The sequence below is a fragment of the Suncus etruscus genome, chromosome 7 (assembly GCF_024139225.1).
Source record: "Suncus etruscus isolate mSunEtr1 chromosome 7, mSunEtr1.pri.cur, whole genome shotgun sequence".
Classification (NCBI taxonomy): domain Eukaryota; kingdom Metazoa; phylum Chordata; class Mammalia; order Eulipotyphla; family Soricidae; genus Suncus; species Suncus etruscus.
Window position 1 is genome coordinate 90,654,151 of NC_064854.1, and position 26,796 is coordinate 90,680,946.

The 26,796-nt window shown below is 37.1% G+C and overlaps 1 protein-coding gene across 1 annotated transcript in view; it reads left to right on the top strand.

Moving 5' to 3' along the window:
- The window catches only part of DNAH9 (dynein axonemal heavy chain 9), a 704,007-nt gene that overhangs the window by 584,652 nt on the left and 92,559 nt on the right, over positions 1-26,796 (top strand). Inside the window, exons 58-59 of the mRNA XM_049776731.1 lie at positions 7,713-7,883; positions 16,361-16,483. Coding sequence (XP_049632688.1) covers positions 7,713-7,883; positions 16,361-16,483 — 294 coding nt within the window. The remainder of the gene's footprint in view (positions 1-7,712; positions 7,884-16,360; positions 16,484-26,796) is intronic.

Consider the following 26,796-nt stretch of genomic DNA (forward strand, 5'->3'; position numbering starts at 1 on the left):
AATCCATGAACAAGTTATATGTTTAAATTTTCTTGTATCCTCTTTTATTTCTTGAAGCAATGTTTTTTTCTAAAGACTCTATTCAGATTTAGCAATTTTTTAGCAGATAACCTCCTCCCTAACAAATTTTTTCTGAGTCACAGCACTGAATGTTTCATCATTTTTTAATAACTTGTTCTTTCTTCCTGTGTTTTGTCTTCATTAATGCTGTCAGATTTTACTAAATGTTCTGGCAACAGAAGTTATATTCAATGCCTTGTTCTTTAAAGTTCCTTTTTTGTGTTGATACTACCTCCACAATACTTCTTTCAACCATCCATTTATCCATTTTTTACTCATGCATTCAACTTTTCATCCCTATTGGCATTTATTTGTCCAGCCATCATATATTTGCTCATCTCCAAAAATATTTTGGGCGTGGTGCTATTATCCCAAGTGATCTTACGCTTAAATAATTATAAGATCTGGTAAACTTATTTTCCTAAGGGGCCTGGTGAATGAATAGGACATAAAGTAGCACATAGTTGAAACTCTGTTGAATAACTGGCAATATTTATATCATAATTGTTGTGGCTATTCACTGAAATCAAGGATAAAAAGCAGGTAGTACAAAGCTTTCACATTAAGAGGCACTCAATAAATCTTATTTTCCCTCTCCTCCCTATTTCTCTTGCCCTTTGTACTTTATACTATTTGAAGATACCTTCATATATACATTCAATTATTAATTAACTTTATGGTTTTGCTAAAGCCACCCTTCTTCCAAAGCTTGCATCCTTTCCAATTTCTAATTTGCTAGTCAGATTTGTTATGTTTCTTATTGAATCTTTAATTATAAAAAAAATCTCATCTTTTAGAGCTGGAGAGATAGCATGGACATAAGGCATTTGCCTTGCATGCAGAAGGTCAGTAGTTCAAATCCTGGCATCCCATATGGTCCCCCAAGCCTGCCAGGAGCGATTTCTGAGCAAAGAGCCAGGAGTTAACCCAAGCGCTGCCAGGAGTGACCCCCCCAAAAAAATCTCATCTTTAAACTATTCCTATGGTTATTTCTTATTTTTTCTATATAGTTTTACAGTGCTAAATATGAAATTCAGAGCCTAACATATACAAGGTAAGTGCTTATATACTTTGGAGGAACATCCTTTAAACTGTTCTCTTTTCTTTTTCTTTTTAACTGAAACCCAGCTACAAGCATGTTTATAATCATTGTGCTTAAACAAAGACACTATTGTAAGAAAATAAATTAAAAATAAATCTTCAGTCCATTTTCTTTTTCTCTTCTCTCCTTTTGCTTCTTGCTTTCTCCTCTTTTCTCTTATTCTCCTTCCTCCTCTTCTTCCTTTTCTTCCTCCTCTTCAACTTCTTTCTCTTTTTCTCTTCCTGTTCATTTTCTTCTCTTCTTTCTCTTTTCTTGTCTTCTTTTTTCTTGTCTTCTTTTCCTTCTTCCTTTTTCTTCTTTTCTTATTTTCGTCCTCCTATTTTTCTTCCTCCTTTTATTCTTCCTCTTATTATTCCTCCTCTTCTTCCTCTTCTTCCTTTTTTCTTTTTATTCTTCCCCTTCCTCCTCTTCTTCCTCTTCTTCTTACTTCTTTTTCTCTCCTCACTCTTCCTCCAACACTTCTTTTTTTATTATTATTATTATCTTTATTTAAACAACTTCATGACATACATGATTGTATTTGGGTTTCAGTCATGTAAAGAACACCACCCATCACCAGTGCAACATTCCCATCACCAGTGTCCCAAATCTCCCTCCTTCCTACCCAACCCCCGCCTGTACTCTAGTCAGGCTTTCTATTTCCCTCGTACATTCTCATTATTAGGATAGTTCAAAACGTAGTTATTTCTCTAACAAAACTCATCCCTGTTTGTGGTGAGCTTCATGAGGTGAGCTGTAACTTCCACCTCTTTTCTCTTTTGTATCTGAAAGTTATTATTGCAAGAATGTCTTTCATTTTTCTTAAAACCCATAGATGAGTGAGACCATTCTGCGTCTTTCTCTCTCTGACTTATTTCACTCAGCATAATAGATTCCATGTACATCCATGTATAGGAAAATTTCATGACTTCATCTCTCCTGACAGCTGCATAATATTCCATTGTGTATATGTACCACAGTTTCTTTAGCCATTCATCTGTTGAAGGGTATCTTGGCTGCTTCCAGAGTCTTGCTATGGTAAATAGTGCTGCAATGAATATAGATGTAAGGAATTGTGTTTTTGTGTTTCTAGGGTATATTCCTAGGACTAGTATAGCTGGGTCGTATGGGAGCTCAATTTCCAGTTTTTGGAGGAATTTCCATATTGCTTTCATAATGGTTGAACTAGACAGCATTCCCACCAACAGTGGATAAGAGTTCCTTTCTCTCCCTCGCCAACACTGCTTGTTCTCATTCTTTGTGATGTGTACCAAACTCTGGGGTGTGAGGTGGTACCCCATAGTTGTTTTGATTTGCATCTCCCTGATGATTAGTGAGGTGGAGCATTTTTTCATGTGTCTTTTAGCCATTTCTATTTCTTCTTTGTCAAAGTCATTGTGACTAGCATGTGTCTTGGGGTAGTTTTTCTGGGGTCTCTTTTGGTTGGTACTCTTCGAGCATGCAGGATTTGATCACATATATTCTTTAGCTCTGGAAGTTTCTCTTTAATGATGTTCTTGACCATTGATTCTTCCTGGAAATTTTCTTCCTGGGTCTCTGGGACTCCAATGATTCTTAAGTTGTTTCTGTTGAGCTTATCATAGACTTCTATTTTCATCTGTTTCCATTCTTTGACTAATTTTTCCATTGTTCATTTGCTTTAAGTTTTTTTCCCAATCTCTTCTGCTGTATGGAACTGTTTTTATCTCATCTTCCACAGCACCAATTCTATTCTCAGCTTCTGTTACCCTGTCTTAGAGCTTATCCATTTTATCATTCACTTTGTTTACTGAGTTTTTTCAGGCCTGTTAGTTGACATGTTTTTTCAGTTTGGAGTTTTGTGATTTCTGTCTTATATTTTCTTGGTTCTTGTTAGTGTTCTGTTCAACTCGATCCATGGTTTCTTTGAGTTCATTGAGCATCTTCCATGTTGCTAGTCTAAAGTCCTTATCTCAGAGGTTGATTAGTTGGTTGGTCATTATCTGGTCATCAGAATTGTCATCTTTATTCTCTATGTCTGATGCTAGCCTGAGTTGTTTCCCCATTGTCACACTTGTATTGTGGGTTTTTCTACGTGTTGTGGTGGTATTCATTGGCTAAATGGTGTACACAGCCACACTCCTCTGGATCCACCCTTTCTGGGTGGGTCAACTTGCCTCCAAGTGAGGGAAGTCCTCCATGGATGAAGCCTCTCACAGGATCAAATCTTAGGCCTGAGCATGCAGCAGAGAAGACAGTATGGAGAGAAATGCTGGGCTTCAGTGATCCAGCACAGTTCTTAGTGTGATTTTTTTTTCTTGTTGCGATGGTATTCTTTCCTTAGAAAGAGCACATGGCCGAGTAGCGAAGCGGAGTGGCCGTGCTCTTCTGGAGCCTCTTTTCAGCCCACTCCCAAGAGTTTCACGTGACACGACAGGAGACAGACACAAAAAGGCAGCACTCACAATTTTTCACAGTTGGGCCCCACTGGGCAGGTGTAGTTTCGTAGATTTTCCCAGCCTGACGTCACAAACAGGGGAACTAGCTTCTGCAAAGTACTGCTTATAGCCGGTTTTCACATTATGAAGCAGTTCCTTGGCATTCCCGACCTAGAATGAGCTTCTGGAGAGCGAGTTTTCTGGAGCCTCTTTTCGGCCCACTCCCAAGAGTTTCACATGACAGGACAGGAGACAGACGCACACAAGCAGTACTCACAATTTTTCACAGTCGGGCCCCACTGGGCAGGCGTAGTTTCCCCTCCAACACTTCTTAATATTATCTTCCTGGGTCTCTGGGACTCCAGTGATTCCTATGTTGTTTCTGTTGAGTTTATCAAAGAATTCTACTTTTATCTGTTCACATTTTTATTAATAGTTGTATTTAAACACCTTGATTACAAATATGACTGTAGTTAGGTTTTAGTCATGTAAAGAATACCCCCCTTCATCAATGCAACATCTCCACCACCAATGTCCCAAATCTCCCTCCTCCCCACCTGTATTCTATACAGGCTTTCTACTTCCGTCATTCATTCACATTATTATGATAGTTCTCAGTGTAGTTATTTCTCTAACTGCACTCACAGTTTTTGAGTAGTTTGTTGATTGTCTGATCATTTGCTTTCAGGTTCTCTTCCAATCTCTTCTGCTGTATTGAGTTGTTCTGCATCTCATCATCTGGCTCAATGACCCCGTCTTCAGCTGCTGTTACTCCTTTGGAGAGGCTTTTTGTTGAGGTGTTCATTTCATCTACCGAGTTTTTCAGACCTCTTATTTTAGTTGTAAGTTCTGTCATTATGGTCTGTTCAGATCGATTTATGGGTGCATTGAGTTCTTTGAGCATACTCCATATTAATACTCTAAGCTCCTTATCTGAGAGACTAACTAGGTAGTTGGTACTTTTCATCTTCATTCTTTATTTGTGGTGTTGTCTGCATTGTATCCCCATTGCAACACTTGTATAGTGGTTTTGACTATGTGCTGTGCAGGGGTTCATGGGTTAGAAGATGCATGTGGCTTCAGAGTGAAGAGGAGCAGCAGCGCTTCTCTGGCTCCACTTTATTGGGTGGGGCCCTTACTGGGTTTGGGCCATTGAGATTGTGTTTGATGCCATCTTCTTGGCTGTCTTGTGCAGGAAAGCAGACAGGGAATAAGGCAGCAGTCTTTTATACTGCTCTCCTCTGCCCAATCACATGCAGGAATCAGCACCCACTTTACTGGGTAGGGTCCTTATTGGATTTGGACCCTTGAGATTGTGTTCAATGGCATCTTCTTGGCTGTCTTGTGCAGGAAAGCATGAAGCAGTGTTTTATAGTTTTATTTCTATGGGTTTTTTCCCTCTAGTTAGATATATTTTAAGGTACCTAATTTTCTGAAACCCTGGGATTGTTTTTGAATAATCTTACAGCCCGCCATTTTACTATATATTCTTCTAGAAGCACTTTGTAGTATTTTTGTAACATTTTGTAGTCGTTAGTATTTTCTAAATATACTAAGTATACCAAGTATACTTAATATACTATGTATAGTATCATGTCATTCACAAACAGTGAAAGTGTGACTTCTTTCTTGTCTATACAAATGCTCTTCATATCTTATTTCTCCCTAATTCCAATGACAAGTACTTCCAGTACTATACTGAATAGAAGTGAGAGTTAACAGACTTGTTTTATTTCAGATCTTAGAAGAAATTATTTTATTTACTCCCTATTAAGTATAATGTTTACTGTATATTTATGGTAATTGCTTTGACTATATTGAGGAAATTTCCTTCAATTTCCATCTTGCTTTAGAGTATTTTTCTTTGGATTATGTTAGCTGGTATTCTTAGAGAATCAGAATGTGGGTACATGTCCTCATTAACTGAGAAACTTCTCAGCAATTATTTCTTTGACTGTTGCTTCTTCATAGAGATTTCGTCCTAGCTTGCTGAGACACAATGATTCTGATGTTGTTTTTGTTAATTTTATCCCAAATTTCTATTGTAATCTATTTAGGGTTGTTTATTTTTGAGGATTTTTTTTTCATCTTTTCCTCTTTTATTTTAAGACTCTTTAATCTGCTAGTGTCCAGAGGTGATATGTAGCTCATCTTTGAGCTCACTGCTTCTGTTCTCAACAGCTGTTACTCTACTGGTAAGGTCTTCCAAAGAGCTTTTTAGTTCACATACCAAGATTTTTTGATTTGTTATTTCTGTTTGATTTCTTTTTTTTTTTTACTCTCATATCCTATTAAATCTTATTGGCTATCCAGTCCAAAGTTTCTTTTATTTTTTTGAATATTCACATCATTTCTTCTTGAAAGTCCTTATCTGAGAGCTTATACACATTGCTGATACTAGTTTGGTTTTCAGAACTACCACCTTCATCAATAAATGTGGTGAGTTTCAGTATTGCTTTTCACTATGACATTTGCAACGTGGTGGTGTTTTATGTGTTTCTTAGTGTCTCACTAAGTGGAAGAATTGTGCATCCATGGAGCAAATTGGAGTGGCCACTCTCTTCTTGGATCACACCGACCAAGTGTGAAAATGTCTCTTCTGAGTCAACAGAGAGGATCCTACTTCTGATTTTTATGCCTCTGTTTTTTTTGAGCCCAATTATCAATATTTAAATAACACACTTGTATAGAATATTAATTCTACCAGAGTAAAATGTTATTCTGGATTTTGTTTTTTGTTTTTTGGGGTCACACCCAGCAGCACTCAGGGGTTATTCCTGGCTCTACTCTCAAAAATTGCTCCTGGCAGGCTCGGGGACTATATGGGATGCCAGGATTCAAACCACCATCCTTCTGCATTCAAGGCAAACGCCCTACCTCCATGCTATCTCTCCAGTCCCAAAATGTTAATATCTTATCAATAGAGCCATTAAACCCTGTAGGCTATTGGTAAGTGTACTTAATTTTTCTGCGGGTAGCTTTCCAACAAAAACTCATTAAATTCAATTGTTTTTGTCAGTTAAATTTTATTTTTTACTGTTTAAAACTGTAGCTTCTTTTTTGTATAAGGCATAGCTTTTCCCTCTTTCTGACAAAATTAAAATATATTTGAACAAACTAAGTATAGTAACATACTTCTTGTATCTTAGGCAAGAAATGCTGAGAAAATATTTCTGTGGCTTACAATATAATATTCTTTAGGAGTAAAACTACGCACTGTTGGCGGGTATGTAGAGAGAAAGGAACTCTTTTCCACTGCTGATGGGAATGCTGTCTTGTCCAACCTTTATGGAAATTCCTCCAAAAACTGGAAATTAAGCTCCCATACAATCCAGCTATACCACTCCTAGGAATATAACCTTCCTTTCACCTATATTCATTGCAGCACTATTTATCATAGCAAGATTCTGGAAACAACATAGATGCCCTTCAACAGATAAATGGCTAATGAAACTGTGGTACATATACACAATGGAGTATTATGCAGCCATCAGGAGAGATGAAGTCATGAAATTTGCCTAGACATGGATGTACATGGAATCTATTATGCTGAGTGAAATAAGTCAGAGAGAGAGAAAGACAGAATGGTCTCACTCATCTATGGGTTTTAAGAAAAATGAAAGACATTCTTGCAATACATTTCAGAGACAAAAGAGAGGAGGGCTGGAAGTTACAGCTCACTTCATAAAGCTCACCACAAAGAGTGATGATTTTAGTTAGAGAAATAACTACATTCAGAAATATCCTAACAATGAGAATCTATAAAGAAAATAGAAAGTCTGTCTAGAGTACAGGCGAGGGTGGGTGGGGAGGAGGGAGATTTGGAACATGGGTGGTGGGAATGTTGCACTGGTGATGCAGGGTGTTCTTTACATGACTGAAACCCAACCATAATCACGTTTGTAATCAAGGTGTTTAAATAAAATATTATTTTAAAAAAGACTACTGGAGTCAGAAAGAGTTACAGGTTTGGAATATTTTTCAAAGGAATAGAGAACATGCTTTTCATGTAAGAGGCCTAGTTTTATCTCTGTTTTATCAGTGTCCCCAGCACTGAAATTAGTAACTCCTGAACACTGCTAGATTCCCCAAAGAGAGATAGAGTAAAAAAGAATAGCTATGTAAGTTAACAGTATCCTATCTTTTGCTTTTAGGCCTTCAATATTATCTTCCACAAGGCTGTGAAAAAGGCTGCTCCTAATGAGAACCTCAAGGAGCGAGTGACCAATCTAATAGACAGCATCACCTTCTCTCTGTACCAATATACCACCCGTGGGCTCTTTGAGTGCGATAAGCTCACCTACCTTGCTCAGCTTACCTTTCAGGTAAAAGTAAAAAGTAAACTAAACATCTTTTCTGAATACTTTAAAAGTAACTGAAGAGTTGGTGCAAGGAAACATAATTCTTTAATACAGGTTTCCATAGTATGTGCAGCAAAGATGCAGCAGACAAAATCAAATGTGGTATATACAATCCCTAACCTTGACAGGGTCAGAGTAGACAGGGTTAGTCAATAAATAAATAAATCAAATAAATAAATATATGACTTATTTAATCCAGGGTGAACATTTCTATTTAGCCCTGGGTTTTCTAAAAGTCCTTCTAAATATAACCCTAGCATCTATTATCAATCTATTCAAACTGCAGTAAAGGTGAAATTTAATAGTTATACCAATAACCAGATATGTCTTAAATATTCTATGAGCAAACCTGCATTAGTTATTTTTCTGTATCAGGAGCAATATGACAATTTTTCTTAAGCATAAGAAATCACATCTCAAATCTTTCTCAAAATCAAATCTTTTTCAAAACATAGCTGCCTTAGCCATCAAAAAAACTTTTAAAAAGCTGATTTTTGAAGGATTTAAAGAATCAGATATTCCCAATAGTAATTCTTGTACTCCACTTATTCTCCCCATAACATGAAGCTTAAATTGGGGCCAGAAAGATAGCACATCAGGTAAGATGATTGTTCTGTACATGTCCAATCCAGATTCAATTCCAAAATCACATATGGTCTCCCCTAAACAACTCCTGGAATAATTTCTGAGTGAAGAGTTAGAAATAAGTCCTAAGCAACAACAGCTTTGACTCTTCCCCAAAAAACAAATCTAAAAATTAATTTTAAGTATGCCTCGAGTCATTTAGGAATGGGATTTTCTTCTCCACGTATAAATTAGGAGCAATAGGGCCCGAAGAAATAGCACAGCAGCGTTTGCCTTGCAAGCAGCCGATCAGGACCAAAGGTGGTTGGTTCAAATCCTGGTGTCCCATATGGTCCCCCATGCCTGCCAGGAGCTATTTCTGAGCAGACAGCCAGGAGTAACCCCTGAGCATCGCCGGGTGTGGCCCAAAAACCAAAATAAATAAATAAATTAGGAGCAATGCCCAAATTATTTTGAATATTCCATATAATTAGAAAATTTATAATTCTAGAGCATCTTCACCAAAGACAAAATGTTATGAATGAATATTAATGTAGCTTATATCTGTATTCTTCTGTATTTCCACTTTAGCTCACATACTCTAGGCTGTCACAAAGAATGTGAACCACATTTTATTGAAACATGGATACTGAGATAATTTTCTTCTGAAACTCTTTTCTCTATACTCTACAAAGCATCTTTCTTCTGAAAAAAAAAGTACATTTCATTTTCTATCTTCATAAATACTGATGTCTCATCTTACAAGTCTTTTTAATGTACTCTTCTTTTATTGTAGAGATTTTTTTTTAATTTATCAAATTTTCTCAGTTGATCGAATTATTTTCTCAGTAAACATTCCCACCTGTAATATCTCAGCAGAAAAATAAATATTTCCATGGGATTAGAAAAATATTCCAAGATTCTTGTTAATTTGAATCCTAGCTCAAATTAATTAAAGCAAATGTTTAAACTCTCACCTTTAACATACAGACCTTACACTAATTTCCAAAAATCCTTTTAAGTTCTCATCATCTATTCTTCAAAGCTTCCCTCAATGTTTGATTATTCCCATATCTTTTTTTTTTCTGTCACCATATACTTTATTGAGCAATTCACAAAGACTACCACAGAATTCACAAAGACTACCACAGAATTTTTTTTAATGCATAATTTTTTTTTATTTAAACACCTTGATTACATACATGATTGTGTTTGGGTTTCAGTCATAAAAGGAACACCACCCATCACCAGTGCAACATTCCCATCACCCAAGTCCCAAATCTCCCTCCTCCCCACCCAACCCCCGCCTGTACCCTAAACAGGCTCTACATTTCCCTCATACATTCTCAATATTAGGACAGTTCAAAATGTAGTTATTTCTCTAACTAAACTCATCACTCTTTGTGGTGAGCTTCCTGAGGTGAGCTGGAACTTCCAGCTCTTTTCTCTTTTGTGTCTGAAAATTATTATTACCAGGGTGTCTTTCATTTTTCTTAAAACCCATAGATGAGTGAGACCATTCTGCGTTTTTCTCTCTCTCTCTGACTTATTTCACTCAGCATAATAGATTCCATGTACATCCATGTATAGGAAAATTTCATGACTTCATCTCTCCTGACAGCTGCATAATATTCCATTGTGTATATGTACCACAGTTTCTTTAGCCATTCGTCTGTTGAAGGGCATCTTGGTTGTTTCCAGAGTCTTGCTATGGTAAATAGAGCTGCAATGAATATAGGTGTAAGGAAGGGGTTTTTGTATTGTATTTTTGTGTTCCTAGGGTATATTCCTAGGAGTGGTATAGCTGGATCGTATGGGAGCTCAATTTCCAGTTTTTGGAGGAATCTCCATATCGCTTTCCATAAAGGTTGAACTAGACAGCATTCCCACCAGCAGTGGATAAGAGTTCCTTTCTCTCCACATCCCCGCCAACACTGTTTATTCTCATTCTTTGTGATGTGTGCCATTCTCTGGGGTGTGAGGTGGTATCTCATCGTTGTTTTGATTTGCATCTCCCTGATGATTAGTGATGTGGAACATTTTTTCATGTGTCTTTTGGCCATGCGTATTTCTTCTTTGTCAAAGTGTCTGTTCATTTCTTCTCCCCATTTTTTGATGGGGTTAGATGTTTTTTTCTTGTAAAGTTCTGTCAGTGCCTTGTATATTTTGGAGATTAGCCCCTTATCTGATGGGTATTGGGTGAATAGTTTCTCCCACTCAGTGGGTGGCTCTTGTATCCTGGGCACTATTTCCTTTGAGGTGCAGAAGCTTCTCAGCTTAATATATTCCCATCTGTTAATCTCTGCTTTCACTTGCTTGGAGAGTGCAGTTTCCTCCTTGAAGATGCCTGTAATGTCCTGTAGTGTTTTGCCTATGTGCTGTTCTATATATCTTATGGTTTTGGGGCTGATATCGAGGTCTTTAATCCATTTGGATTTTACCTTTGTACATGATGTTAGCTGGGGGTCTAAGTTTAATTTTTTGCAAGTGGCTATCCAATTGTGCCAACACCACTTGTTGAAGAGGCTTTCCCTGCTCCATTTAGGATTTCCTGCTCCTTTATCAAAAATTAGATGGTTGTATCTCTGGGGAACATTTTCTGAGTATTCAAGCCTATTCCACTGATCTGAGGACCTATCTTTATTCCAATACCATGCTGTTTTGATAACTGTTGCTTTGTAGTACAGTTTAAAGTTGGGAAAAGTAATTCCTCCCATATTCTTTTTCCCAATGATTGCTTTAGCTATTCGAGGGTGTTTATTGTTCCAAATGAATTTCAAAAGTGTCTGATCCACTTCTTTGAAGAATGTCATGGGTATCTTTAGAGGGATGGCATTAAATCTGTATAATGCCTTGGGGAGTATTGACATTTTGATGATGTTAATCCTGCCAATCCATGAGCAGGGTATGTGTTTCCATTTCCGTGTGTCCTCTCTTATTTCTTGGAGCAGAGTTTTATAGTTTTCTTTGTATAGGTCCTTCACATATTTAGTCAAGTTGATTCCAAGATATTTGAGTTTGTGTGGTACTATTGTGAATGGGGTTGTTTTCTTAATGTCCATTTCATCCTTATTACTATTGGTATATAGAAAGGCCATGGATTTTTGTGTGTTAATTTTGTAGCATGCCACCTTGCTATATGAGTCTATTGTTTCTAGAAGCTTTTTGATCGAGTCTTTAGGGTTTTCTAAGTAGAGTATCATGTCATCTGCAAACAGTGAGAGCTTGACTTCTTCCTTTCCTATCTGGATTCCCTTGATATCCTTTTCTTGCCTAATCGCTATAGCAAGTACTTCCAGTGCTATGTTGAATAGGAGTGGTGAGAGAGGACAGCCTTGTCTTGAGCCAGAATTTAGAGGGAAGGCTTTCAGTTTTTCTCCATTGAGGATAATATTTGCCACTGACTTGTGGTAGATGGCCTTCACTATATTGAGAAAGGTTCCCTCCATTCCCATCTTGCTGAGAGTTTTGATCAAGAATGGGTGTTGGACCTTATCAAATGCTTTCTCTGCATCTATTGATATGATCATGTGGTTTTTATTTTTCTTGTTATTGATGTTGTGTATTATGTTGATAGATTTACGGATGTTAAACCAGCCTTGCATTCCTGGGATGAAACCTACTTGATCGTAGTGGATGATCTTCTTAATGAGGCATTGAATCCTATTTGCCAGGATTTTGTTGAGGATCTTTGCATCTGCATTCATCAGTGATATTGGTCTGTAATTTTCTTTTTTGGTAGCGTCTCTGTCTGGTTTAGGTATCAAGGTGATGTTGGCTTCATAAAAGCTATTTGGAAGTGTTTCTGTTTGTTCAATTTCATGAAAGAGTCTTGCCAAGATTGGCAGTAGTTCCTCTTGGAAAGTTTGATAGAATTCATTAGTGAATCCATCTGGACCTGGGCTTTTGTTTTTCGGCAGACATTTGATTACTGTTTTAATTTCATCAATGGTGATGGGGGTGTTTAGATATGCTACATCCTCTTCCTTCAACCGTGGAAGATTATAAGAGTCCAAGAATTTATCCATTTCTTCCAGGTTCTCATTTTTAGTGGCGTAGAGTTTTTCAAAGTAGTTTCTGATTACCCTTTGAATCTCTGTCATATCAGTAGTGATCTCTCCTTTTTCATTCCTGATACGAGTTATCAAGTTTCTCTCTCTCTCTTTCTTTGTTAGGTTTGCCAGTGGTCTATCAATCTTGTTTATTTTTTCAAAGAACCAACTTCTGCTTTCGTTGATCTTTCGGATTGTTTTTTGAGTTTCCACTTCGTTGATTTCTGCTCTCAGCTTTGTTATTTCCTTCTGTCTTCCTATTCTTGGGTCCTTTTGTTGAGCATTTTCTAGTTCTATTAGCTGTGTCATTAAGCTACTCAGGTAAGCTCCTTCTTCCTTCCTGATGTGTGCTTGCAAAGCTATAAATTTTCCTCTCAGTACTGCTTTTGCTGTGTCCCATAGGTTCTGAGAGTTTGTGTCTTTATTGTCATTTGTTTCCAGGAACCTTTTTATTTCCTCCTTGATTTCATCTCGGACCCACTGGTTATTGAGCATGAGGCTGTTTAACTTCCAGGTGTTAAAGTATTTCTTCTGAGTCCCTTTGGAGTTCACAAATAATTTCAGAGCCTTGTGGTCAGCGAAGGTAGTCTGCAAAATTTCTATCCTCTTGATCTTATGGAGGTATGTTTTATGTGCCAGCATGTAGTCTATCCTGGAGAATGTCCCATGTACATTGGAGAAGAATGTGTATCCAGGTTTCTGGGGATGGAGTGTCCTATATATATCCACTAGGCCTCTTTCTTCCATTTCTCTCCTCAGGTCTAGTATATTCTTGTTGGGTTTCAGTCTGCTTGACCTGTCCAGTGTTGACAAAGCCGTGTTAAGGTCCCCTACAATTATTGTGTTGTTGTTGATATTATTTTTCAGATTTGTCAACAGTTGTATTAAATATTTTGCTGGCCCCTCATTCGGTGCATATATGTTTAGGAGAGTGAATTCTTCCTGCTCTACGTACCCCTTGATTAATATAAAATGTCCGTCTTTGTCCCTTACAACCTTCCTGAGTATAAAGTTTGCATTATCTGATATTAGTATGGCCACTCCAGCTTTTTTATGGGTGTTGTTTGCTTGGATAACTTTTCTCCAGCCTTTTATTTTGAGTCTATGTTTGTTCTGACTATTCAGGTGCGTTTCTTGTAGGCAGCAGAAGGTTGGATTGAGTTTTTTGATCCATTTAGCCACTCTGTGTCTCTTAACTGGTGCATTTAGTCCATTGACGTTGAGAGAAAGAATTGTCCTGGGATTTAACGCCATCTTTATTTCAAAATTTGGTGTGTCTTTTGGGTAGTCTTGTCTTAGATTAGGTCTTTCAGTTTTTCTCTTAAGACTGGTTTTGTGTCTGTGAAGTTTCTGAGCTGTTTTTTGTCTGTGAAACCATGTATTCTTCCATCAAACCGGAAAGTGAGTTTTGCTGGGTATAGTATTCTGGGTGAAGCATTCATTTCATTCAGTCTTGTCACAATATCCCACCACTGCTTTCTGGCATTGAGCGTTTCTGGTGACAGGTCTGCTGTAAATCTCAGGGAAGCTTGCTTGAACATGATTTCCCCTTTTGATCTTGCTGTTTTCAGAATTCTGTCTCTATCTGTGGGATTTGTCATTGTGACTAGGATGTGTCTTGGGGTGGTTTTTCTGGGGTCTCTTTTGGTTGGTACTCTTCGGGCATGCAGGATTTGATCACATATATTCTTTAGCTCTGGGAGTTTCTCTTTAATGATGTTCTTGACCATTGATTCTTCCTGGAAATTTTCTTCCTGGGTCTCTGGGACTCCAATGATTCTTAAGTTGTTTCTGTTGATCTTATCATAGACTTCTATTTTCGTCTGTTCCCATTCTTTGACTAATTTTTCCATTGTCTGCTCATTTGCTTTAAGTTTTTTGTCCAATCTCTCCTGCTGTATGGAATTGTTATGTATCTCATCTTCCACAGCACCAAGTCTATTCTCAGCTTCTGATACCCTGTCCCAGAGCTTATCCATTTTGTCATTCACTTCGTTTACTGACTTTTTCAGTCCTGTTAGTTGACATGTTATTTCAGTTTGGAGTTTTGTCATTTCTGCCTTCATATTTTCTTGGTTCTTATTAGTGTTCTGTTCAACTCGATCCATGGTTTCTTGGAGTCTGTTGAGCACCTTCCATATTGCTAGTCTAAAGTCCTTATCTGAGAGGTTGATTAGTTGTTCAGTCATTATCTGGTCCTCAGAATTGTCATCTTCATTCTCTATGTCTGATGCTGGCCTGCGTTGTTTCCCCATTGTCACACTTGTATTGTGGGTTTTTCTACGTGTTGTGGTGGTATTCATTGTCTATATGATGTAGGCAGCACACTCCTCTGGCTCCTCCCTTTCTGGATGGGCTGACTTGCCTCTAAGGGAGGGGAGTCCTCCGTGGATGAAGCCTCACACCGGGTCAAATCTTAGGCCCGAGCATGCAACAGAGAAGACAGTCCAGAGAGAAATGTTTGCTTCTGTGATATAGCGCCGTTCTTAGTGTGATTTTTCCTTCTTGTTGCAATGGAGTTCTTTCCTTAGAAAGAGTGCACGGCCGCGTAGCGAAGCGGAGCGGCCGTGCTCCTCTGAGCCTCTTTTTGCCCCACTCGCAAGAGTTTCACGCAAGAGGACAGTAGACAGACATAGACAGGTCACACTCACAGTCTTTCACAGCTGAGCCCCACTGGGCCGGTGTACTTTCGCGGATTTTCCCCGCCTGGTGTCACACACAGGGAGCCAGCTTTTGCAAAGGTTAGCCGGTTTTTATGCTCTGAAGTCCCTCCCTGAAAATGGCGTCTGGGCGAGTGAGGTTTCTGGAGGCTCTTTTTGCCCCACTTGCAAGAGTTTCACGCAAGAGGACAGTAGACAGACATGGACAGGTCACACTCACAGTCTTTCACAGCTGAGCCCCACTGGGCCGGTGTACTTTCGCGGATTTTCCCCGCCTGGTGTCACACACAGGGAGCCAGCTTTTGCAAAGGTTAGCCGGTTTTTATGCTCTGAAGTCCCTCCCTGAAAATGGCGTCTGGGCGAGCGAGGTTTCTGGAGGCTCTTTTTGCCCCACTCGCAAGAGTTTCACGCAAGAGGACAGTAGACAGACATAGACAGGTCACACTCACAGTCTTTCACAGCTGAGCCCCACTGGGCCGGTGTACTTTCCTATTCCCATATCTTAACTGTATTATCCAATATCCAAAAAAAGCACTAAGAGAATGGTTAAAAAGAAAAAGAAAGAAAATCCTCCACCCGTGCTTGCTGGCCATATTCTTATTTGGAAACTTCTTCAACATTACTTATGCTCACATTTCCATTTTAGATGTATTAATATATTTCTTTGAAACAATACTTCAGTCATCACATATCCTCAACTATTTTGCTGAAATATGACTTATGTTATTCATTATTGAATCACAATCTATGCTCAATTCACTGGGAAATATAAGTCACATTTTTATTTGAGATGAAAATGCATACAGAAGTGATTTTCTCAGTTATACTATTTCTTCCACTGTCAACTGCCAAAAATGATAGGCAAATTTTTTTGTTTTAGATCAATAGTCCTAGTCTAATATCTCCGTCACTGACTAAACAAATCCAGTGTTAGGAGCCAGAGAGATGGCACAGCAGTAGGACATTTGCCTTGCATGTGGCCAATCCAGACTTAGGTAGGTTTGTTCCCCAGCATCTTTTATGGTCCCCAAGCTTGCCATGAGCAATTTCTGGGTGCAAAACCAGGAGTAACTCCTGAGCATTGTTGTATGTGAACCAAAACCAAAACCAAAAAAAAGAAAAGAAAAGAAAGAAATTAATCCAGTGTCATTCTTCCATATCACAGATTCTGCTTATGAATAAAGAAGTTAGAACAGCAGAGTTGGACTTTCTTCTTCGATCTTCAGTACAGACAGGCATCACCAGTCCATTAGAGTTCTTATCCCATCAAGCTTGGGGTAATATTAAGGTAAGTAGAAAAGACTTTTACAGAAAAATCTAATTTTTAGTCTCAACTTCTTCACTGACACTTTTCCCTATAAAGTCAGCAGGTTCTCAAGTTGGGTTGGAGCACAGAGCAATGTTGAACCTGGGTGCATTTCTTTGCCTGCATCCCTGAAAGAGAATTATTTCTCTCTGGACTTTTTGGGAATGAGTGACAGAATAATCAGACCTGATGTAAGGGCATTTCTTCCAGGATGTGGGGAAGCAGCAAGATCCTCTGGGCATCCCTCATTCAACTAGGCTGCCATTTGCCTGCTGGGGCTTGGTTTAGCAATGCATCCTCTACAATTCTGTGAGATAGATATATGCTGGGGTTCTGTTTGGGAATCTGCATGTGAAGGTTAACAGGTTATTTAAAGCAGAGAATAGATTCCTGCTTAACATTTTCTTAAGCACTTTGGTTTTTTTAATTTTTCTTTATTGTGAAACTCATTTGTACAGTATTGATCACAGTACATATATCATTTCAAGAGCACACTCATCACTAGAGTACTCACTTTCCTCCACCAATATGCCAAAGCACTTTCAAACCTTCGACTTTTGCAATTTCAGCTCTTTGGGTCAACTCTTCAGTTCTATTTTCTTTGGGCCTTTGTTAAGGATCTTTACATCAATGTTCATTGGAATACTGGTCTATAGCAGTGTCTACCTAATTTTGGTACTAAGTAAAATTGGTTTCATAGGAATATTTAAGGGCATGAAGTTCTGTTTCTTAAATATTTAGGAAGAGCTTGAGGAGTATGAGCATTAAGGATTCTTAGAACTTCTTAGAAAATCCTTGTGGATCTGGGATTTTTTTCCTGGGGAAATTGGAGTTACTTTTATTTTAATTTATTTACAAAAGATTGTTCTTCAGGTTTTCTGTTTCTTCTTTATTTAGTCTTTCAAGTTGATAGGATTTTATAAATTAATCTATTTCTTTTAGATTTCTCAATTAGGTGGCAAAAATTGTTTATAGTAACCTCTTATCTATATTTTCTAGCATAGTAGTTTACATTTCTCCTTGTCATCTATGATCCTATTTAAAGAGTTTTCTCTCTGTCTTGGTATGAGTTTGTTAGTTTTGCTTATTTTTTCAACAAATCAACTCTTAGTTTTATTGACACTTTGTATTTGTATTTTTTTTCTGCTCTAATTTTTATCATCTCCTCCATTTCTTGTGATTTATCTATAGTTCTTTTTCTACTTTCTGTAACTGTGAGGTTACATAATATGATCATTTCTTTCTTCCTGATGTGAACCAGAATATCTCCTCCCCTTGATTTTGCTGTAACCCTTAGGCTATAGTAGTCATTATCTTCATTCTAGTTCATTTCAAAGAAATTTATTATTTTTTTTTGATTTTATTTTTATTTTGTAATAACATTAATAAATTTTACATTGCTAAGTTTTCAAATATTTAACCTTTTTTCAACCATTTTAAACTGTTCTTCATTGTCTTTTTTGTAACTGTTTTCTACACTGTGGACTTGTGGTCTGAGAAAAATTTTTGTGTTTGTGATTTTGTAGGTGTTTGAATTGTGTTCCATCATGTTATCTATTCTAGAAAATGTCCTGTTTTACAGGAGATGAATGTGAATTTAAATTAGTGGAAAGGACAGAGGGTTCTGAATATGTCTATTAAAGTGATTTTTCTAGTTCATTTAATGCTCTTGATTAATTATTGATGTTTTTCTTGTTAATCTGTCTAGATATGAGTTAATTATTGAAGTCACCTTCATTCATCATTGTACGATTAATTTTCTATGTCTCAGATTTGTTAGAAGTTATTTGTAAATGTTGCTGTCTTTTAATTTGACAGTGTGTGGCTGAATTTAAATCCCTATGATTTATTTAACCTTTAATTAATATGTAATAGTCTTCCCTATCTATTATTCACTTTTTTAGTTTTAATTATATTTGGTCTAAATCAGCATGGAATTTCTGCCTTTATTTTCTTATATTATCCTGTATGACTGTCTTCCAGGCATTTTCTCTGAACTTGTGTTTATTATGAGAGTCCATGAGTGTCTTTGGTAAGAAATGTAACTTTGAATTTTGTTTTTGATTTATCCTGCTACTCTGTCATATTCTGGGAGACTATAATTCATTGGCATTTATAGAAATTATTGTTATGAAGGTATATGATTCCATGTCTTTCTATAGTTTGGTTGCTTATGCTATTTGATATTTCATTTATATAGTTGGATGGCTGGGTTTCATTAAAACCAGTTTCAACTGCTGTTTGTTTTAAAAACATTTTTATCTCTTCGAAACTGAGGGACAAAGCTGTGAGGTAGAGGATTCTTAGTTGGAAGATCTTTCCAAATGAGATTTTATATGTTTTAGGGCCAGAGAGATAGCACAGTGGCGTTTGCCTTCAAGCAGCCAATTCAGGACCTAAGGTGGTTGGTTCAAATCCCAGAGTCCCATCTGGTCCCCTGTGCCTGCCAGGAGCTATTTCTGAGCAGAGAGCAGGAGTAACCCCTGAGCACCACTGGGTGTGGCCCAAAAACCAAAAACCAAAAAAAAAAAAATTTTATGTTTTAAAGTCATATTATTTTTTAATTAATAAATTAATTAAAAACTATTTTTCATTTTTAAATTAAAATATTTTTAAGGTGGGTGAAAATATTTTTTAATTTTTATTTTGACCAAAGTGGATTACAAATCATTCCCAGTCATTTTTTAGGTTCATAGTGACATTGAATCAGGGTCACTCCCACCACCAATGTTGTCCTCCCTCCACCCCTGTTCCCAGCATGCATCCCACATACCCCTCCATTACCACCCAGGTTGCTAGTATAAGTGGTCCCCTTTGTGTCTATCATGTCTTATCGTCTGATCATTTTTTTTTATTTCTACTTATTGTTCATATGACTGTCTGGTCTTAGTACCCTCCATTATTTCCCCCTCAATTTGTGAGGCGAAATAAGATGATTCAAATTATGTGGTTCTGTTTGAAGAAAAGAAAAAAAAATAAAATAAAATGGGGCAAAAATCAAACAAGCAAAGAATGGGAGGAGTCCTTCTAGAGGCTATAAATATCAGCTTAAGAGAAGAAAGGGAAAAAGGGAGAAACCTAACAATAATACTAAAAGAAAAGCTGGAGAAATAGCATGGAGGTAAAAGCATTTGCCGTGCATGCAGAAGGTTCAAATCCCGGCATCCCACATGGTCCCCTGAACCTGCCAGGGGCGATTTCTGAGCATAGAGCCAGGAGTAACCTCTAAGTGCGGGATGTGACCCAAAAACCAAAAAAAAAAAAAAAAACTCTACAAGTACCACAGCAATAAAGATACCAAACACACAATAACCACAGTCTTGAAATAAAAAATAAAAAGGCACATACCAAAAGAGGAAACCCATGGAAAAAAAAAAAAAAGAAACAAACAACAATAGCAAAATAAAAAAAAGTTAATTTGTGCTTCTCTCTCTTTTTTTTTCTTGCAGAAGCACAATAAATATTAGGGAAATTAGAAAGGGAGTTCCGTTGGCCTAAGAGATAAAGGGTTTCTCCCTGCCTTGAAGTATACTGTCATGGGAATAACTACAGACTCCAGATATGTTCTTTTACTCTCCCCTTAGACCTTTGGTGGTGTCTGGAAACTTTCCTCTCCATTATGGATGATAAAATTCTGCCTCTGAAGCTAGAGATTTCGATATTTATACTGGTCAAAGGATGGAGCCTAGGTGGAGTCTCTCTTTATGGTTCTAGAAGTTTTGTTCCATCATTGTTGTTTTAATCAGTCTTCTGTAGTTGGTTTTTGCCCTGATCCTAGGATGAAGCATAGAAAAGAATCTTTCCTAATGTTTCCAGAAGATCTTCTCGGTTGCAGTTGTCTCATTCAGACCTCTGGAGTTAGAGATCTAGGTTGATCATAGGCCAAGGGTCTAGACTAGTGTCTTTTTTCATTGGTCCCAGGATAAGTTCTGCCCAGTCATGGTTATCACAGTCAGTCTTCTGTAGATATTGAAGTTGGCTTTTGTACCAATAAAAAATGACATGTCTTCTGAATTCATCTTAACTTTAGGAGGTGAGGTAAGACAACCTGCTCTTGGTCCAAGTTGTTGCCATTTCCTCATTATGAGTATGTCATATCAAAACCTGAGTGTTTTGGTGTCAGAGCAGAATTAAGAATGTCCCAGAAGAAGTTTGGTTCCTGGAGCTGTTGCAGAGAGCTGTGTCAGTTCTATGACTGAGATCTAGGGTTCAGGGTTGGACGGACCCTGTCAAATCACATGAAGTCTAAATTAGGAACACATGACATGTTCAAGGTGGGAGGTACCCCTGTATTGTAAAGTATATGAGTTCCTATCTATAGTAGATAAGAGCTTGTTTCGATATGTAAAATTTCCCCTTTTGTAGTATGCCTTTGCAAGAAGAAATGGTGGTATATTATATTGCTGGTGCATTGAGGGGTGAGAGTGTCAGGCTCCATCATCTGTGACCTGGTTTTGACCTGTGCTATTATTCTCAGCAAGACTTTTTTTGTAGGTTTTTGTATCTAGCAGAATCAAAACAGGTGGAGTTAAGGAAGAAGAGAAAGCAGAAACAAGACAACATATATGTATATGTATATGTATATGTATATGTATATGTATATACTCACATATATATAAAGGAAATAATAAATAAAAATAAGTTTAAAAATACTAAGGGAACAAAGTGATTACTACCTAACATTTGGGGATAAACGAGTTAAAAGGTAGTATTATATAGGTCTTAAACTTATAAAGGAAATATAGTCTTACCCATTGTCTTTTGAGATTTTCTTGTGGGGGGTGGAATCCAGAGCACATTATCATCACGCACCATGATCTAGTTGAGAGTGAGAAACGATTGCGGCAGAAAGGACTCAGGTAGAGTTCTTGCAATAGGTAACCTTCTGGAGCTGAGTTCAGTATCAAACAACAGTCCACATTTGGGGGGGGGGAAGAAGGAGGGACACAGAACATGAGTCAGCAGGGGTCTTGGTTGTAGATTCTTGCTGGGTGACAAGATGTGGGGCTGGGTGGGAATCCATTCGCTTGGGAGCTGGGGCTTATTGGGGCAGGAGGTCGGTCTTGATACCTGATGGGTAAAGAACTGAGGGTAAAAAGCATTAATAAGGAGGAATATTGGGTTGGAAATGTGGGGTGAGGGGATGATAGGATTTCTGAATGTGGGGCAGAGAGATAGTTTATAGGAGTGGCTATATACATTATAGGCATAGAATGTTTACAATTTAGGTTTGGCTCTCATAGAGGAGTCCTCTTTCTATGTACTCATGCGCACATAAAAACATACAATACTGATCTGTTCTTAAGCTGTTGTTAGAGGTCGGACCCTAATAGGATGTGTCTGAGCTCCTAGAACTGATTGAATAAAGATAAATAATTAGCTTGGGTATATCTTAAGAAACAGAGAAAGAAAGAGCTTAAGAACAAAAAAATAGATAAATATAGTAAAAATTAGGTTAAAAATTAATAAATCAAGATGATGATAAAGAAGAGGTAGAAGAAGAAAGGTGAGAAAGAAAAAAGTAGTGAGAAGAAAGAAGAAAGGAGAGAGAAAAGAAATGTTAATTTGACCAAACATGTTCAATGAGTAGTAGGTTCTGTAATATAAGTCTGTGATTTGCAGTTAATTGTCTCAGTAGTCTGGATGGTCACATGCGTTAGGTCCTAATAGAGGCTATAAACCAGAGAAAAGGGGTATATTGGAGTGTTTCATCTAGACATTTTCATAATGCAATCTGAATATGTTATCTAGAGTGACTGAGCACCAAGGTATCAAATTAGGGTATCCACCCTTTGTATCCAAGAATCTCTATGGACAAAGGAGCTGAGAGGTTATTTTAAATCTAGTAATATTAAGACATTAAAATACATTGTTATGAAAAGTTTCCGCTGGAGTCTCTGGCTTCCAATCATATTCTTCACCTGTAACCTTGTATAAGATCCCTAAGACATTATTATAGGCCTTTGCAGTAAAAGGCTGATTACATACCTGCTTGCTCGCTTGGAGTTTCTACCCTATTAGACCGTTGTAATTGTTCCTGGAGTATTAAATGTATATATGGTGTTTATTCTAAGTACCTCAGAAGAGTGCTATCATTCTGTGTTTATCATTCATCTTCTGGCTTACTTCATTTAACATAACATTTTGTAAATCAATCCATGTTGCTGCAAAGTCTACGATTGTATCATTTCTAATTGTTATGTAGTATTCCAATGTGTATAAATACCACATCTTCATGATCCACTCATCTATTATTGAACATGGAGGCTGGTTCCAAATCTTGGCTATTGTGCTGTGATAAATAATAGAGTGCACACATACTTTGGAATGAATGTTCTTCCAACTTGGGGATAAATTACCAGGAGAGCAATTGATGGGTCATATGGCAGCTCAATTCTGAGTTTACAGAGCACTCTCCACACTGTTTTCCATAGGGGTTGAACCATCAGTGTTCCCACCAGCATTACTATATCCCCACCTGTAGAGATTATTCCTGTTATTTTTCATGTGAGCCATCCTCACTGGTATAAGGTGGTACCTCATTGTCTTGATTTGGATTTCCCTAATGATGTGTGAAGGTGAGCTTGTTTACATGTGTCTGTTGACCATCTTTCATTCTTCCTCAGAGAAGTGTTTATTCATTTCTTCTCCCCATTTTTCTATGGCTTTATTAGATTTTTGAAGCTCATCTTTCTGAGTGCTTTGCATATCCTAGATAGTCCTTTATCTGACGTGTTGAATACAAAAAAATTTTCCCATTCCGTTAACTGTCTTCTAGTATTACGTAGGGTTTCTTTTGCAATGCAGAAACTTTTTAGTTTGATGTATTCCCATTTATTTGGATTTGGTGCTAAAGTTCTTGCCATTATCATTCTATCCTCAAAGACTTTTTGATATATATAGGCCTTTGAGTGTTCTGCTTATTTTTCCTCAATAAACTTTATGAGTTTGGGTCTGATTTCAAGGTCTTTAAACCATTTTGAGTTGACATTTGTGTTAGGTGTGAGGTATGGACCAATTTTTAATTTCTTACAGATGGTTATTCAGTTGTCCAACACCATTTGTTGAAGAGACTGTCTTTGTTCCATTTCAAGTTCTTGGCTCTTTGTCAAATATTAGTTGGCTGTATATTTGGAGGTTTATCTCTGGATATTCTGTTCTACTGAGACTCTATCTTTGTTCCAGTACCCTGCTGTTTTGATCACTATGCATTTATAGTAAAGCTTCAGGTTAGGTAAAGAAATGCCACCTAGCTTCTTGTTTTTCAGTATGTATTTGGATACCCTGGGTCTTTTGTGGTTCAAGTTGAATTTTATTGATTATTCTAAATCCTTAAAAAAAATGATGTCTGAATTTGGATAGGGATTGCATTGCATCTATATAGAAATTTAGGTAAGAGTCATTTTGACTATGTTGATTCTACCTACCCATGAGCAGGGGATGCTCTTTCATTTCCTTACGTCCTCTTCAATTTCTTTCTGGAGTGTTTTGAAGTTTTTATGGTATAGGTCCTTCACTTCTCTTGTAAGGTTGATACCTAGGTACTTGATATTTTTGGATACTATTTTAAATGAAATTGTCTCCTTAATCTTTCTCCTCTACTATGCTATTTGCATAGAGTAACACTGCTATCTTTTTAGTATTGACTTTGAATCTAGCCACTTTGCTGTATTGTTAATTGTTTCTAGGAGTTTTACTATGGTCTCTTTAGGGTTTTCAATGTATATCATCATATCATCTGCAAAAAGAGATAGTTTGAGTTCTTCTTTTCCTATTTGGATTCCTTTGATTCCCTTCTCATGTCTGATTGCTATTGGTAGAACTTCCAAAACTATATTGAATAAAAGTGGAGAGAGTGGACAGCCTTGCCTAGTTCCTGACCTTAGTGGAAACGCTTTCAGTTTTACACCATTTAGGGTAATGTTAGCTGTGGCCTTTTCATAAATAGCTGTAACTATCTTGAGGAAGGTTCCTTCCAGCCCTGCTTTGCTGAGTGTTTTTATCATAAATGGTGTTGGACTTTGTCAAATCCCTTCTCTGCATCTATTGATATAATCATCTGATTTTTGTCTTTCTTGTTGTTGATGTGGTGTTTGATGTTGATTGATTTGCGTATGTTGAACCATCCTTGCATCCTTGGTATGAAATCCACTTGGTCATGGTGTATAATCTTTTTGATGTAGTGCTGAATTCAATTTGCTAAGATTTTGTTGAGGATTTTTGCATCTATGTTAATTAGTGAGATTAGTTTTCTTTGTTGGCAGTATCTTTGCCATCTTTGTGAATGAGTGTGATATTAGTCTCATAAAAGGAATTAGAAAGTATTCCTGTCTTTTCAATGGTTTGGAAGAGTCTGTGGATCAGTGGTAGTAATTCTTCTCGAAATAGAATTGATAGAATTCACCTGTAAAATCATCTGGACCTAGACTTTGAATTTGGGGGAATTTTTAATTACTGATTCCATTTCCTCAGATGTGATTGGCCTGTTTAGGCTTTCTACATCCTCCTTATCCAGTCTTGGAAGATGATACCTTTCCAGAAATCTATTGGTTTCTTCTGGATTTTCTTTTTTGGTATAAACCAGAGAAGTTGTTATTTTATGACAGTTTTGGAATTTGGAAGTCTTTGAGAAGAGTTCAGTTTAAAACATGGTGGGATTTAGGTGAGAGCTCTCTTCCTGTCCTATGGCCTTTAGGCTGTGTGGTGGCTCAGGGTATGTTGAGGGAGAACAAACTGAATTTCTCCAAGCTCCCTTCCTTATCACAAACCTGATTCCCTCATCTAAGTTAGAACTTCCTATATTTTTCTGTTCGTTACCTATTTTGTCCCCAATAATATTTATGTTACCCTGGGAATATAAAATAAGCATAAAATCAAATTTTTATCATAACTTTATTTTGAACCAAAACTTTTGGGGCCCTTGTATTCAGTTTCATGGAACAAAATTACAATTAAAAAGTTAGTACTAAGCTTCAAATACTGAGGTGATCAGGATCTAGTTGTTAGGGCACTTGCCTTTCATGTAGCTAACCTTGGCCTGATCCCACTACCACATATGGTACCCAGACAACTGCCAGGATTGGTCTCTGGACACAGAGCCAGAGAAAGCCCTGAGTACTGTCTGGTTGGGCCAATTGCCCCTCCCTCTTCTGTAATTCTTACATAACTAAGATGTTAAAGGTTCTATCTTCAAAGATACCAATGGTCCCATCATATTTGGGTGATTTGTGAGCACATCGTTCTGTGTATTGGAAACACCTGTGCTCCTTTGATAATATTTTTCTTTTATCAACTAAAAATAGATTCTCAATTACAGTTCCAATTTCCTTGCTTGTGATTGGTCTATTTTGGCTATCTACTTTCTTTTCATTCAGTTTTGGGGCATTGCATGTTTCCAAATATCTAACCATTGATTGGTATTTCTATACCTTAACAGAATAAAGTGTTTATAGAAATCTCTTGTGTTGTCTCAAAGGTTCTGTTGTAATTTCACCCTTCATTTATAATATGATTTATTAAGAACTTTCTTTGTTTTCCCTCATGATTCTTACTAAAAGTTTGCCTATCTTGTTTATTAGTTAAAAGACCATCTCCTAAAAAAAAAAAATCTTTTGGTTTCACTGATACTTTAAATTTTTTAGTTTCTATATTGTTGTTTTCTACTCTGAATTTTATTATTTCTTTTCCTCTGTGTTTGGTGTTCTGTTGTGAATTTTCCAGATATTTTAGTGTGCTTTAGGTTGTTGACTTATCTTTTTTATTCCTTGTGCATAACAGTATTGTTATTAGTTTCCCCTTTTTACTGCTTTTGCTGTATCCCATAGATTTTTGGTAACTTGTCTCTTCATTATAAATAATCTCAAGGAATCTTAATTTTTTCTTGTTCTTCTCTTTGATCCAGCTGTTATTAAGCAATATATTGTTTAGTCTTGAGATGTTGGAGTTTCTCCATGTCATTTTAATTTCTAACATTTAGCATTGTGGTCTAACACAATGTTTGCTGTAATTCTTATATTAGTGAATTTATATTAGACTTAAATTATAAAATGTGATCTTTTCTAGAAAATGTTCCCCCAACTACAATCATGTCTGTAATCATGGAGCTTAAAGATATTTAAAAAAATAAATAAAAATAAAAGAGAGTCAGATAAAAAGAGAGCAAGAAGCCAGATGAGAATACTAAAGGCAGGAATGAAATTTAATTTGAAACAACAATGGAAACAGCAGTTTAGATTGAACAGGTATGCAACCAACCTCAAACTACAAAGGTCTATAATAATATCCTAATGTATTTA